The sequence below is a fragment of the Augochlora pura genome, chromosome 5, assembly GCF_028453695.1.
Source record: "Augochlora pura isolate Apur16 chromosome 5, APUR_v2.2.1, whole genome shotgun sequence".
Taxonomy (NCBI): domain Eukaryota; kingdom Metazoa; phylum Arthropoda; class Insecta; order Hymenoptera; family Halictidae; genus Augochlora; species Augochlora pura.
The window spans coordinates 4,226,119-4,239,529 of NC_135776.1; the positions used below are offsets into that span (position 1 = coordinate 4,226,119).

Sequence of the window (13,411 nt, forward strand, 5' to 3'; positions counted from 1 at the left end):
GTCAGAGAATTTATTTTACAGTCAAAAGGGCTTCGAGTGAGAAGGGTTAATTCTCAGTCACTTTTTCTAACGGTAACCCATTTCGAGGTTAAAATCCCAGAAGTACGAGACATCCTGTGTACTTTGCAGGATGATCACGCGGTTAACAATCAGAATTTGTATTGTAAATGGTAAATCTTTTCGAAGAATGAAAGACGATGCTGTTTTACTGTTTTTGAAAGCAAAATAACATTGTAAATTAGTTTTCTGTGCTTTTAATATGATATATAAGAGACCATGAATATTTTTAACAGAATCATATTTATCATTATTTATTAGAATTATTATATCATTTCATAGCTCACAGAAAATTAATAAATCCATATAAAAGGTCAATTTTGCTGCGTTTAGATTTCTGCGCTTCTCTTTGCAAAAATAGTAAAGCATCGTCATTGAGACAATAAAAAATTTACCATTTCCAAGAGAAACTCCAACCACGCGATCATTTTAAACGTTTCCGCGAGGGGAGAACGACGAGGTTGGTATGGCGGTGAAGATATGACTATCACGCAGCGAGGAAAAAAACACCTACGGCGAGAAGACACCTTTAGCAAGAGGAAGACACCTTCAGAAAGGAAAAAGCCACCTTCGGCTAGGAAAAGAGACTTTTAGCAAGGAAAATGCACCTTTATACAGGTGCATTTTATTCACCTTCGAATCAGAAGGAGGCGTCTTTAAATCGGAAACGACGCCATTAAATCGGAAGAGACGTCATAGAACCAAAGGAGACGCCTTAGAATCGGAAGAGACACCTCTAAACAGGAAAAGACAGCTCTAGACAGGAAAAGACATCTTCAGAGAGAAAAAGACACCTTCGAAAAATACATGATTCACCGAGGGAATTGAAGACACCTTTCGTCAGGGACACGGAGCAGCAGATAATGCGGCGAATGGATGTAGCAGAGAGTGCGGATCGTGTATCGGGAGGGCACCTTTGACGGTAAAAGCAGGAGCATCGGGGAGTGCGCGGGGGGTTGGAAAAGGACGAGAACAGCAGGCATCGGGGAACAAGGGGGATGAGAAGTCGTACCGTTCACCGTTAAGGTTGCTGACCGACTGACGGAACCGGCGAGATTCGATGCGGAGCAGGCGTACTCTCCGGCGTGTCTCGCCGAGACGCCGTCGATGCTAAGGGTGCTCAGGTGTTTGCTTATTCTGGTCATCGTGATACTAGAGTCTTTCGACTTGTCGATCGGCACGCCGTTGAACGCCCACTCGATGTCCATGGGCATGTCGCCCTTCAAGATCGAGCACGGCACGGAGACCGAGTCGCCGGAGTTGGCGACCTCGGCATTGAACGCGATCGGCAGAAGCTGCGGCCCGACTGGACAACAGAGATCGCTGGGTCGCGGTGTGCTCGTGTGTGAACGGGTTTTTTCGATCGTCGCCGCGGAAAACGTAACGCGCGTCTATCGGTCGTCGTCTTTCGATGGCTACTTTCGACGCACGTGTTTGTTCAAGTAACCGGTCGCTAGACGGCCAAACGTCACCCGGTTAACCCGGTAACAGCTTACGGAAGGATGTATTAGGTTGGGGCATATGAAATGTCACATGTTTAAGCGAATATATGAAACTGTATATCGTTTTTCAAAAGCTGTTGATTTAATCAAAATACGCCCCATTTGCTTCATTACACCTTTTTCAAAGAGATTTCATTACAGAAATTCCTGTTTTAAACAAATTCTGATCATTAGAATTAATAAACTCTGATATGGAATATTTCACAGTATCTTCATTTATATACTATTTAGCCCGTGAAAATTGTCCTTAATGTTTCAAATAGTGAAAGTCCATCGACGAAAGATCTATATTTTATCAAATTTTATATTTCACTTCGTTTAATTACGCAATTGTTTTGTACGATGTATGGGTAATTTTTACTATAGTTTATTAATCCGAAAAATCAGAATCTCTTGAAGACAGACGTCTATAAATTAAACTCGCGTTGGGAAAAGTGTATTGAAACGAATGGGGCACATTTTGATCAAATCAATAGCTTTTGGAAAAAGATATACAGTTTTATGTACTCACTTAAAAATCCGATATTTCATATGCACCGACATAATAAAACAATGGTCGTAAGGATCTATTGTTCGTGATTGGTTTCGGTTCTTTGTAACCTATGCCACGAGAACAAGTGAAACGCCAGTGAATCATTTTTGTCATTTAAACAAATTACAGTGTGTAACACTAAACCTAGCATTATTAATCAAATGATCGATTTTACAATTTCATGCTTAATATTTATTGAAAAAAATAAAGTTAATTTTATTAAACATTGATGAATATATTTCTTTATTCAAACACACAGCGTTATAAAAAATTTTGAAGGTTTTAATAAATTCTAGACTTTTAGGTAGGTTTAGTGTTAAACATTATTTAATAATAATGATGTATCAAAGTACCTGTGATATTCTAAAGATATTTAAGTCGGTTATATAATTTTGAAGAAGTGTATTTTGAAAGGCGTAATTTTCCTAATTACTATATCTGGTCTGATATCTCGAGAACCGAAACCAATATTACGACTGTTTTAAATCCCTGCTCGTAAACTGCTTTGATCGGGTTAACCCGTTCTATCCGGAATCTAAGAACCTAATACGGCTTACGACTCGTTCACAGGATTTAGATTTTTCGACCGATTCGGCGATTTTACCATAAACTATTTAAATATTTCACAATGCAACCACTCTGAAATTATATAAGTCCTTAATCTCAATTGCAACGTTTAAAATACATTTTATTAAAAATTACCTAATTCACTAATCTCTCTATCATCTAAAATAAATACAAAACGCTTCAAAAACATTTGAAAAAAGCTGCCAAATTTTAATAACTATTCTATCTGAAAAATTATATCAATTTAGAAGTTTTTCTGCTTTAAAATTGTCTTAAATATTAACGGGAGTCCGAATAAAATAACACATATAATAATAAAACTTTCAATAAAGCTACAGAATTCTGCGAACACCTTTCTCGATGGCTTCTCGATGGCTTCTCGATGGCGAGTCCGATAAAATGTTCGAATCGGTGAGAAAATCGAATCGTGTGAACGATTTGCTATATTAGCGTAGCTCGGTTAACCGGGTTTGGCATAGGTGTTAGACATGATCGTGTTAGGATCCCTGACTCGTGTGCGACGTGGACGTGTGACGGACGTGGGTTCACGATTTTCGGGACCAGGATAATAGAGAGAGAGAGAGAGAAAGAGAGAGATAGAGAGCAAGAGAAAGATATAAAGAGAGAGAGAGAGCAAGTGAGTGAGTGTGTATGAGAGTGTCGGATTCGCTACGGTGCTCTTTGCCGGGACCAGTGCATGAACGAAACAGAAACGAAGGTGGTCGAAAGGAACAAGAACGAAACGAAAAAGAAAACGAGATTTAACCCTTTGCGGGCGGTTGGCGACCCCAAGACGCCGCTAGAAATGACAATCCTACGTTTCGAAATAATTTTCATCAAATTTACTAGTATTTAAAAATTTATTAAAGAGTCACAAAATTCGATTTTATAACGTACAATATCCTCTAAATTATATAAAATAGGAATCACCGTAAGTCTGAAGAAATATTTTTGATTTCCCGTTGAAAACGGCTACGACCGCGAAGGGTTAAACAGTTCTATATAAGGAACAGAGGATCGAATTGGCCCGAACCGTTTACGGTGAGCGTGGTCGAGTGGGACGCCGTTCCAGCCGCGTTTTCGGCGGTGCAAACGTACTCCCCCGCGTGTCTCGCGGTGATGACGGAAATCATGAGCATGCTAACGCGATCCGCGACCTTCTTCGGAATTACGCCGGAGGAACCGCCCATCTCTTCTCCGGGATAGCTCCAGCGTATGTTCAAAGGCAGGTCGCCGGTCGGCACGATACACTGCAGGTTTTCGAACTCCCCGGCGTTCATCGGTAGCTTCGTGAACGAGAACTGCTGTATCGTGGGCGGCACTGAGGGTGGAGGATCGATGTATGGACGTATGATGACGGGGGTCGCGGGCGTATATTGTACTTGTGTGACTGGAGACGTGTGTACGTGTCGTAACGTCGAGTGTGCGTGTGTCTGTGTGTGTGTGATCGAGTAGACGTCGATGAGTCGGCTGCGTCTATCTCCGGATTACAGGAGACGACCAGTTTTCGAGTCGCGTCACCGGAACAGCTGATTGGCAGTTTTCATGATTTTAGTCTGAATACAGTTCTCCTTCAGCCATCGTGATTGGTAGAACCCCGGGTCTTTATAAATAAAGGGTCTAAATAAAAAGTTCCAGAGGGACGCGAGTCGAATGAACCCTTTTAATGCTTTTGTACTATTTCTTTTAGAACTGCTTTGATTATACTATACTGTATTGTCGTATTATTTGTATTACTACATTACTACATTGTTATATTATATTCTATATAATAGAACCTTTCGGTTCTCAATAATTTTCTTGGTAAAACAAAATAATTTTATTTCCTGATTGTTCTCAAATTTTTAAAATTCAATTATCTATGGAATGTTCGCCACGAGTCTGACTATTATAGTGCAAGAGATATAATATAATAATTATAATTGCAATCAGTTGCACTATTTGAACAAAATTCTCAATGAATAAAATTCTTCGCTGAATAAAATTCTTCACTGAATAAAATTCTTCACTGAATAAAATTCTTCACTGAATAAAATTCTTCACTGAATAAAATTCTTCACTGAATAAAATTCTTCACTGAATAAAATTCTTTATTGAATAAAATTCTTAATCGATCGATCTCTTATTCAAGGAAAATTGCATTCACTAAATTCTCGTTCGACAGGCCATTTATCCAATAATAAAAACGTCCCTCTTTATCAGCGATCGTTCGCTCGAATAAACTCTTACCCCAGGCGACGATACAGAGGGAGAACTGCGTTCAGGGCGAAAGCTTCTCCAAGAAGAAGGCGTCGCGCGGAGAGGCCACGCAGCCGACCCATCCGGTTGACGAACATACGTATTATATACAGAGACACGGTAACTCTGTGGACAAAACGGTGAAACTACGAATGGTGGACGCGCGAAGAGAGAACAATTTCTGACAAGAATGCACCAGATTTCTTACGGTCGATCGTCGGCCACCGCCATACCAACTTCCAACATTCCAACGAAAGCGCGCGCCACTCGAGAGGCCGCTTTTCCGTGGCGTTTCTCGCGGCCCACGCGCGTTCACTAGGCGCGTTTCAATCAGCAACGGGGGGGGGTCGTCGTCCGTGTGCGTGTCCCGCGTCCGTGTCCCCGTTTTGCGTTCGCGGATTCAAACAACGCGGATATCGTCGCGGTTTCTTTTGTCATTTTTATTTCTTTTCTTTTCTTTTCTTTTCTGTTTTAATGTCGTGCGGTTTCTCACGCGGCTCTCTCACGGTTCGACCGTGATGTTCGACAAGGACGTGACGTGACTGGCCCGATCGACACCGTCGATATGGGCCAGGACCCGCTGGAAGAATCGTTTTAGGCTGCAATAGAACCGTTGAGTGCGGACAGATCGTGTTTACGTTCGTCTAGATCCGACGAATATACCTGGAAAGAACAGTTTACGAGGGATACCCGTTTCGCGAGTCGCGATTTCTTCCAATTAAAATGCCAATTTGTCTCGGGGATCGACGATTTCACCGGTCGTGTACGATCGATCGTTATTCGATCGCGCAGTGTCAATGCGACTGGTTGTTATTCGATCCCGCGCTGAACAGTATACTTTTAGGGAATAGGTGGTCATTCTACGTTAAATCGTAATTTTAAGTATTATTAGATTAACCTGATTCTATCAATGTTAATATATTTTTGGGTATTGTGTAATATTTTGTAATATCTTCTAATATTTTATTTTGCCTTATTTTGATATATATTTATGTACTTTTATATACATAAAGAACATAAAGTTCTTTTATAAATTTATAATTCACTGCAATACATTATTACTCATTTCGATGTATTTAAATATATCCAAACACATTTAAAAAAATAATTACATAATTATTCCTAAACTTCGTCAGAAATGGATTTCTTCAAGCATAAAATTCCGAGTGAAACATATTTCGCCATTGCTCTTCCTCCAAAGTATTACTATAATGAATTATTAATAAGGGAACTCTCGTCGTCTGGAGTTTCATACTTGACATTTGAAATTCCAAGATCACCGACACAACAATCGAATTAGTAGAGAGAGAACGGTCTCGGGTAAAATAAAGTCTCGTGCTCGACGTTTCGCGATTCCGCTCGCGGTACGAGCCCTATCTCGTGACGGGCCCTTTAAAATGAGCGTCGCGCTGTAATGAACCGGTAAAGATCCGCGCGGCGCGGCACAGATTTTCAGTTGAAGCGAGCCGCGAGTAGACGAGTACCGGCGCGGCCCACTCATCCTCCATATTACCTTCAATGTGGCCTAAAAACAATATCGACAGGTTTCGCGTGCCCGTCTGAATGAGACTCGTCTCTCGCCGCGATGAGAGTTCCATCGACCTCTTTTTTTGCCGCGAAATGTTACTTTCTTCCGTGGGAAACTCCGGGGAACCGTTCGAAAGAAGCTGCGGCCACAATGGTGCTCGCGAAATTTGAGAATTGTAGAAATAGATAATTCACTGTAACGGGAGTATCTAATTCTGTATAATAGAAGAGCAAAGGAATTTTAAATAATACTTGATTCACTCTGATTTTATTTATATACCGTTATTTATTTTATATTCTAAAACCAAATATGTTTCACTCAGAATTTTATATTTTAATTGAGTATATTGAAGGCAGATAAATCTGGCAATTTTTACTGCTTAAAAATTGAAAATGTGGCACTATTGCAATAATTGTTGCAGTAAATGTTGTATTTTAATATGGTAAGTGCAAATGTAAAATTTAATAGGGAAGAGATTATTAATAGCAATTATATCAAGATTATTAATAGCAAAAAGGATTTTGAAATTTCTAGCTTCCCCAAAAGCCAGAATTAACTATGTAGAAATAAAACTATATTATATTTAATAATATTGCTCGTATTAATATTTCAAGAACATATTAAACTATAAATTTAAAAACTAATTATTGAAACCATATAGTCCTCTTGCCAATAAAAAAGCAACTTTAATTCCGATTAATTCTCATTTTCCACGAAATTCTTGCCACAGATATTTAATTAACGTTTAATTAACGTAGAATGACCAGAAATCGTTTCGACAAAAAAATGATCCGAGGTTCTCGATAAAAAAAAATGGTTCGAGGTTCTCGATAAAAAAAATTGCTCCGGGGGGCAGGAGAATTTTTTCCGATCGACGATTAAACGATCCGCGCGATCCGTATTAGATATCAAGATGGTCTAAGGAGACAATGGAGCATCGAACTTACCCATGACTTGTACTTCGAGGGTTCCTCTGGCGCTGTAACCTTGGGCGTTGCGTGCGACGCAAGTGTAGATTGCCTGATCGCTCATTCTCTCGACGTTCTCGATGATCAGCGTGCCATTGGGGAAGACCTTCTGTTTCCTGTTGATCGGCAGAACTCTCGTGTCCCGTTCCCATACGATGCTCTCGATCGGATATCCGGCGACTGGGCAGGTCACGCGAAGAGTCTCACCGGCGACGATCGCCTTTTTGTCCATGTGGCGGATGAAGGGAAGTCCGTAAACGTTCAATCGGGCCGAATGTTCCGCAGATCCAACCTGTAATCAAAAAGTCCATGGCTCTTGAGACTGTCCTGGAAAATCACCTTGCGAGACGCAGACCCCTGACAACATGAAATTATTTGAAATATTGTTTCAGATAAGATATTATTTTATTTTAGAATATTTCCATGCCTGTGGACCATTTTAATATATCATTGCTTCAAAAAATTAATTTAGACAGTATGACATTTTATTTTAGAATCATTGCCATCCCTGTGATTTATTTTAATATAATATTGGTTGAATTATTAGTTTAGATACTATGCTATTTTATTTTATATTGATTTCAAATAATAAGAAAGGGTGAAAGCTGAAAATAATTATGAATTATCAAATAATTATAAATCTTAATATTTAGAGCTGTTTTTCACATATTTAATGACTTATACAATAAATAAACTTCCCGCAGTTTTGAATTGATATTTATGAAATTGAATTATGAAATACCATGAATTATGATATTTAATAAAAGGATTATAACCTTCGACGCAGCAATGCATTTGTAGAGTCCGCCGTCGTTGGTGTGAATGCTCGAGATGTTCAGATGTGAAACCACGTCGCCGTTGACCGTGACGTATTGGCCGACTTGCAGTCTTTCAGTGTTCGATAACCGTTTACCGTCAAGTTCCCAGGTGATCTCAGGTGTTGGGTTTCCGCTGGCCACACACTTCAGGAACATGCTCGGGCCGGGCTGCAGGGTCTCCTCGACGAAAGCGTGACGGATCTGCGGTGGTTCGACTGTGGGGGGCGAAATATGAATCTCAATAGGATCTAAATTCTTTAAAACAATGCTCAGAAAAAGTTACAATTAAAAATATAAATTGCGTGTACTTTTTCTTCAGTGAGAAAAAATTGAGTATGTAAAAATAATTGTTATAGAAAATTCCAATTGAGGATATGAAATGGAAGTACATAAAACCACCCCTATTTCAATGATTCAATACAATAAATAATAATAATAATAATTACAGAAAATCCCAGTAGAGAACATAAACCTGAAGTACATAAAACAACCCCTATTTCAAGGAATAAATAAACTGAATAATAATAAGTACAGAAAATTCCAGATGAGAAAATTAAATTTCGCAAAGCAACCCCAATTTAAATGAATCAAAAAATTAAATAATACCACAAGAAAAAAAATAATTGTGCACCATATTGCTTCAAACAATAACTCACATCGTCCTCCAAGTTTCAGTTCAGCCGTCGCCTGCGCACTTTCCTGGTCGTTTCTAACGAAGCATTGATACATCCCCTTGTCCTCTTTCTTGACGCTTTCGATCCTGAGCACATGGTCCTCCAGTCCAAGGGGCTTGCCGTCCTTCAGCCACGAGATGGTCTTGATGGGGTTTCCGCGAACGTTGCAGGTGAAGGTAGCCGGTCTGCCGAAGTCGATGGTCTGGGTGCTGGGTTCGATCTCCGCGGCCAAGGGTGCGGTCACCGTCAGAACTGTCTCCACGCTTTCACCGCCGACGGAGTTGTTCACGATGCACAGGTACTTGCCGGAATCCTCGACGCGCGCCTCACGGATGATCAGGGTGCCGCTGACTTGACGGACGCGTTCGTTGAGTTGGACCGGTTGGCGACGGGTAGAGCCTTCGATGAACTTGTACCATCTGCAACGAGAGGACAGAGGGATTTGTTCGTGGGCTGGTCGCTGAAAGAAGCTTCCCGTGGTCACGCGAACGAAGCTGTGGGAAACCCACGTCCCTGAACACCTCAAGTACCGAAAGAAATTTCTAATTCTCTTTTTGAATTAAAAATTTGAACTCTGAACATTTCTTAACAATTTGATAGTATTTATAAAATATTTTGAAAAATTAAACAATATTTAATTTAATCGAGTCGAAGGCGAAAAGTTAACCCTTTGCGGATAGCGCCACGTTTCGAAATAATTTTGACAATATGAAATGTGCTTACATTTTTAAAAACTGTTTAAAATGTGTCGCGTGAGTCGCAAAATTTTATTTGGTAGAAATTAAATTTTTCGAGCACGAGTTAAAAGGACTCCGATTGCAAAGGGTTGAAAGAAAGATGCAATTGACTAGAGAAAAATTAAGTCTATCAAAGGGTTAAGAATTGCTCAAACGTGACAGGAGTATCATCCATAATTCTCTTTTCAAATTGTTTACTTATTACTTGAAAAAATATTATCCAGTCTTCCGGTAAGTGAAGTGTTGAGACAGTGCATTCCATGACGATCTTTATGCATTTATAATATTTGTAAAATGCACGAGAATTGGTGCAAATGTGTTCTTATTCCACGTTCGCAAGACAAAATTGTTTAAATATTTTGAAGCTGTTTTATGGCAATGGTAATTAGCATAAAGATTCGCAGTCTAGAGTTGATACGATGTGATGAGTAGACTGCGGACCTCTATGCGAAATTGCATAAAATTGCATAACGAAATAGCAAGTTATTTCTTTCCTGAATAATTTAGATAAATTGAAATTATTTTAATTCATTGAAATTGGCTTGATAGATTGAAATTACTATAATATATTAAAATCACTTTAATAGATTGATATTACTTTATTAGATTGAAATTACTTTAATAGATCGAAATAATTTGTCTACCGTTTTACATTGCAGCTACTCAATTTCGTTACAAATGCATAAAATCCAGCCATCACGTCCCTAATCGCTTCGTTTCTTGTCTCGATTTTTAGATTCGTATGTACACACGGGTCCACAAGTCACCGGACACTTTGCTGAAAATTGCCCCATAAAACCGACAATTGCAATGAGACCCATATTATTCAGCATTCACGCCATGTATGCACCATATCATATCATTTTAAAAAATATTAATTCCAAAAATTTATCTTCACAGCAATTAAAAATTGTTTCAGAAAATATTTAAATTATACCAATCGAAATGATCGAACTTGCTACACTATTTTCAATAATTATAAACGTCTGAATATCGCAAGTATTATGTATAATTATGCAACACATTTTTCCATTAAGAAAAGCAATAAAATAATTATGAAAATACAGATTCTTTCGTTCTCGATAATTATACAATAATTCTTGTATTAATTATCTTAATGCTTGTACAATTTTTTTCTTCGACTGAAATCACTATAAGCTCGACCATCGAACGACCATAAGCTTGATATACGATCCTTTTATCGGCTTTTTAAAGCGCCATGGATGGAAAGGGTGTCGGCTGCATTAGAATAACCCGCGACGAGGTCCTACGATCGTAGTTGCACGCCGGGCGATGCATTTAAATTTGCATCATTGGATTCCCGGCGAAATCCATCATATTTTCGAGCATCCCCCCTCGCGATGTAACTATGCTATCTACATGTAACAGCGAATGCATACTACGTCCTAAGTGGAAATTCGATCGCGCGCCTCTGGTTATTCTAATGCCGGCGATGTATTTTCCATCGCATGTGCTTTCGCGTTAACGAATATTTTTCTTTATTCGTAAAACCTGACAAAAGTCAAACTTGTAAATTTTCTGGGATAAAGTATACTATTCTTTTTCGAAATAAAATATTTGAGATCGTAACAGCTGTTTCTATTACGTCAGATTTGTAATATTAAAATGAACAGCTTCCTTTTATTACCTTTAATTGTCTTGTTCCGAAAATTATTAATAAAATATTAAATACAACGTGAAATATCGTACATCAAGTTTCATGGAGCCTTCGACAAAATTATCGAATTTTAATAATTAGTAAACTCGATTGATAAAAGATTGAATTCATTTTACAAAAGAATAAATTAATTTCATGAAACAGCGAATTCGATTCGCTGGAAAATGAGTTCGTTTTACAAAGTAATAAACTTAATTCACGAGAAAGTGAACTCATTTTACGAGAAAGAGAAATCGATCTCCGTTAATTAGAGTTGTTAAAATAAACTCTGTTAATTAAAGTTCAGTTAACAAAACATTAAAATTCGATTCATAAAACAGTAAAAATTAATGTACGGAAAACAAATGACTGGTATCCACGAAACAATGAGTTCCGAGTGCAAACTGGTCGAGTAATCTAGCGAATCCGATCATCCGACTAATTCGTCCTCGTGTACGCAGACGTTCGTATAATTTCCCTCTCACAAAGGGCCGCGTCGCCGCCCACGGCGTTAAAACCCAGCCGGTCTCATCGCGGACTAAACGCGAAACACAATGACGAGAGAGAGAGAGAGATCGCATTGAAAAAAAGAACCGCGAATTTCGCGTTCGGCTGAGCAAGCGTCTGGTGTCTCGTAGACGACAGTGCGTTTCTGTCTCTCTGTGTGTACGTGTATGTATATGTATGCAGGGCTTTGGGCGTCTCTGGGCACACGGGCTTCTGTCTCTACTGCCGGCTCATTAGCACGTGTCTCTTGCGCAAACTTAATCAGAAAGAAGGAGAGAGAGAGAGAGAGAGAGCTTGAGCGCATCTGGAGCATACAGCGGTCGTAAAAGCAGGTCGGGAAACGGTTCGGGGGGGGGAGGAGGAGGCTGGCAGCGGCAAGTTCGTCACGATCGGTAACAAAAAGTGCTCCACGAGAGACAAATAAAGAGAAAAAGAGAAACAGAGAGAAATGAAAAAGAGAAAAGAGAGAACGGAGAGAACGGGTTGCTCCGACGACCGATTCGAACAAATATCGAAACGTCGACGGTTGTCGATTCTCGAACGATTTTTGCAACATCGATCACTCGACGAGGGTGATAACATCGCGAAGACGATGAAAGAATGTTGATAAAACGAAGACAAAAATTGTTTAACAGTCGGACGACTGTGGGGTAGGTAAAAGGGTTCGTTTGGAGCCATAAGAGCAGAATACTTTATTTTCGAGCATAACTTTATTTATATTTATCGAATAAGTCATATTGAATTTTTCTATCGTCTCTTTTTATTAAAAAAATTTAATATGTCTTATTTGATGAATATAAAGTTAATTATTACCAAAAACAAATTAAAGCAATTGACGACACCACAGTAACCAGGTTCCAGTATACCATATCAGGCGACTATTATTGCGAGCTGATAAGATAATATTTTACCAATAAACCAAACATTTAAGTTTTCAGATCCTGGGTCATTATTTGCCCAGTTGAGTAATGAACAGTCCTTCGCTTAATTAATAATGATCCAAGATCCTAAAAAGTCAGCGATTCGGTTCATGATTTCTTTTCATATTATATACAATAATTGATATACTATATCAATTATCTTCTCAACTTCCAATCGCAGTCGTCTTATACGGGTCAAACCGGACCCACCCGGAATTTGAAAGAAAAACTAAGCTCACGGGATGTCGCGAGACGAACGAGCCGATCGCTCAGATTGATGTCACATGATTCGGTTTCCAAACAGAATAAGGTAATCGAGATGAGAATGAGATGGAGCATGGGTGGTGGCGATGGTGCAGCAACTGGACAATGCGACGGGTCACTTAAAACACTGTCAACAATTTTCTGAACAGAGAGAGAGCGAGAGAGAGCGAGAGAGAGAGAGTGAGGAAGGCCAGGATGTGGCGGGTGAAACATGAAACGGATGAGGCACGAAGGTGGCGAGGACTTACCAGCCAGATATCGGGACTTATTGGAGGTGTGCAGGTGCAGGGCTACATTGTTCGGTCCCCATTGATCGGGTGACGCTCTCTCGGACCACCCAGATCAGCACCGGGGCTACCGAAGGAGAAGAGGGCGCCCGCATCCTTTTCGGAGTCTCGCGCTTCCGTCGCCTATCTCGGGGTTGCGTCGCGAGGCTCTCCTG

The 13,411-nt window shown here is 39.6% G+C and overlaps 1 protein-coding gene across 25 annotated transcripts in view; it reads right to left on the reverse strand.

Annotated features, from left to right (window-relative positions):
• Dscam1 (Down syndrome cell adhesion molecule 1) overlaps window positions 1–13,411 on the reverse strand; it is a 117,817-nt gene that overhangs the window by 39,018 nt on the left and 65,388 nt on the right. For all 25 annotated transcript variants that reach the window (XM_078181760.1, XM_078181755.1, XM_078181753.1 and 22 more), the window contains 3 exons: window positions 8,867–9,303; window positions 8,169–8,425; window positions 7,372–7,684 (listed from right to left, as the gene is read on the reverse strand). In XM_078181760.1, coding sequence (XP_078037886.1) covers window positions 7,372–7,684; window positions 8,169–8,425; window positions 8,867–9,303 — 1,007 coding nt within the window. The remainder of the gene's footprint in view (window positions 1–7,371; window positions 7,685–8,168; window positions 8,426–8,866; window positions 9,304–13,411) is intronic.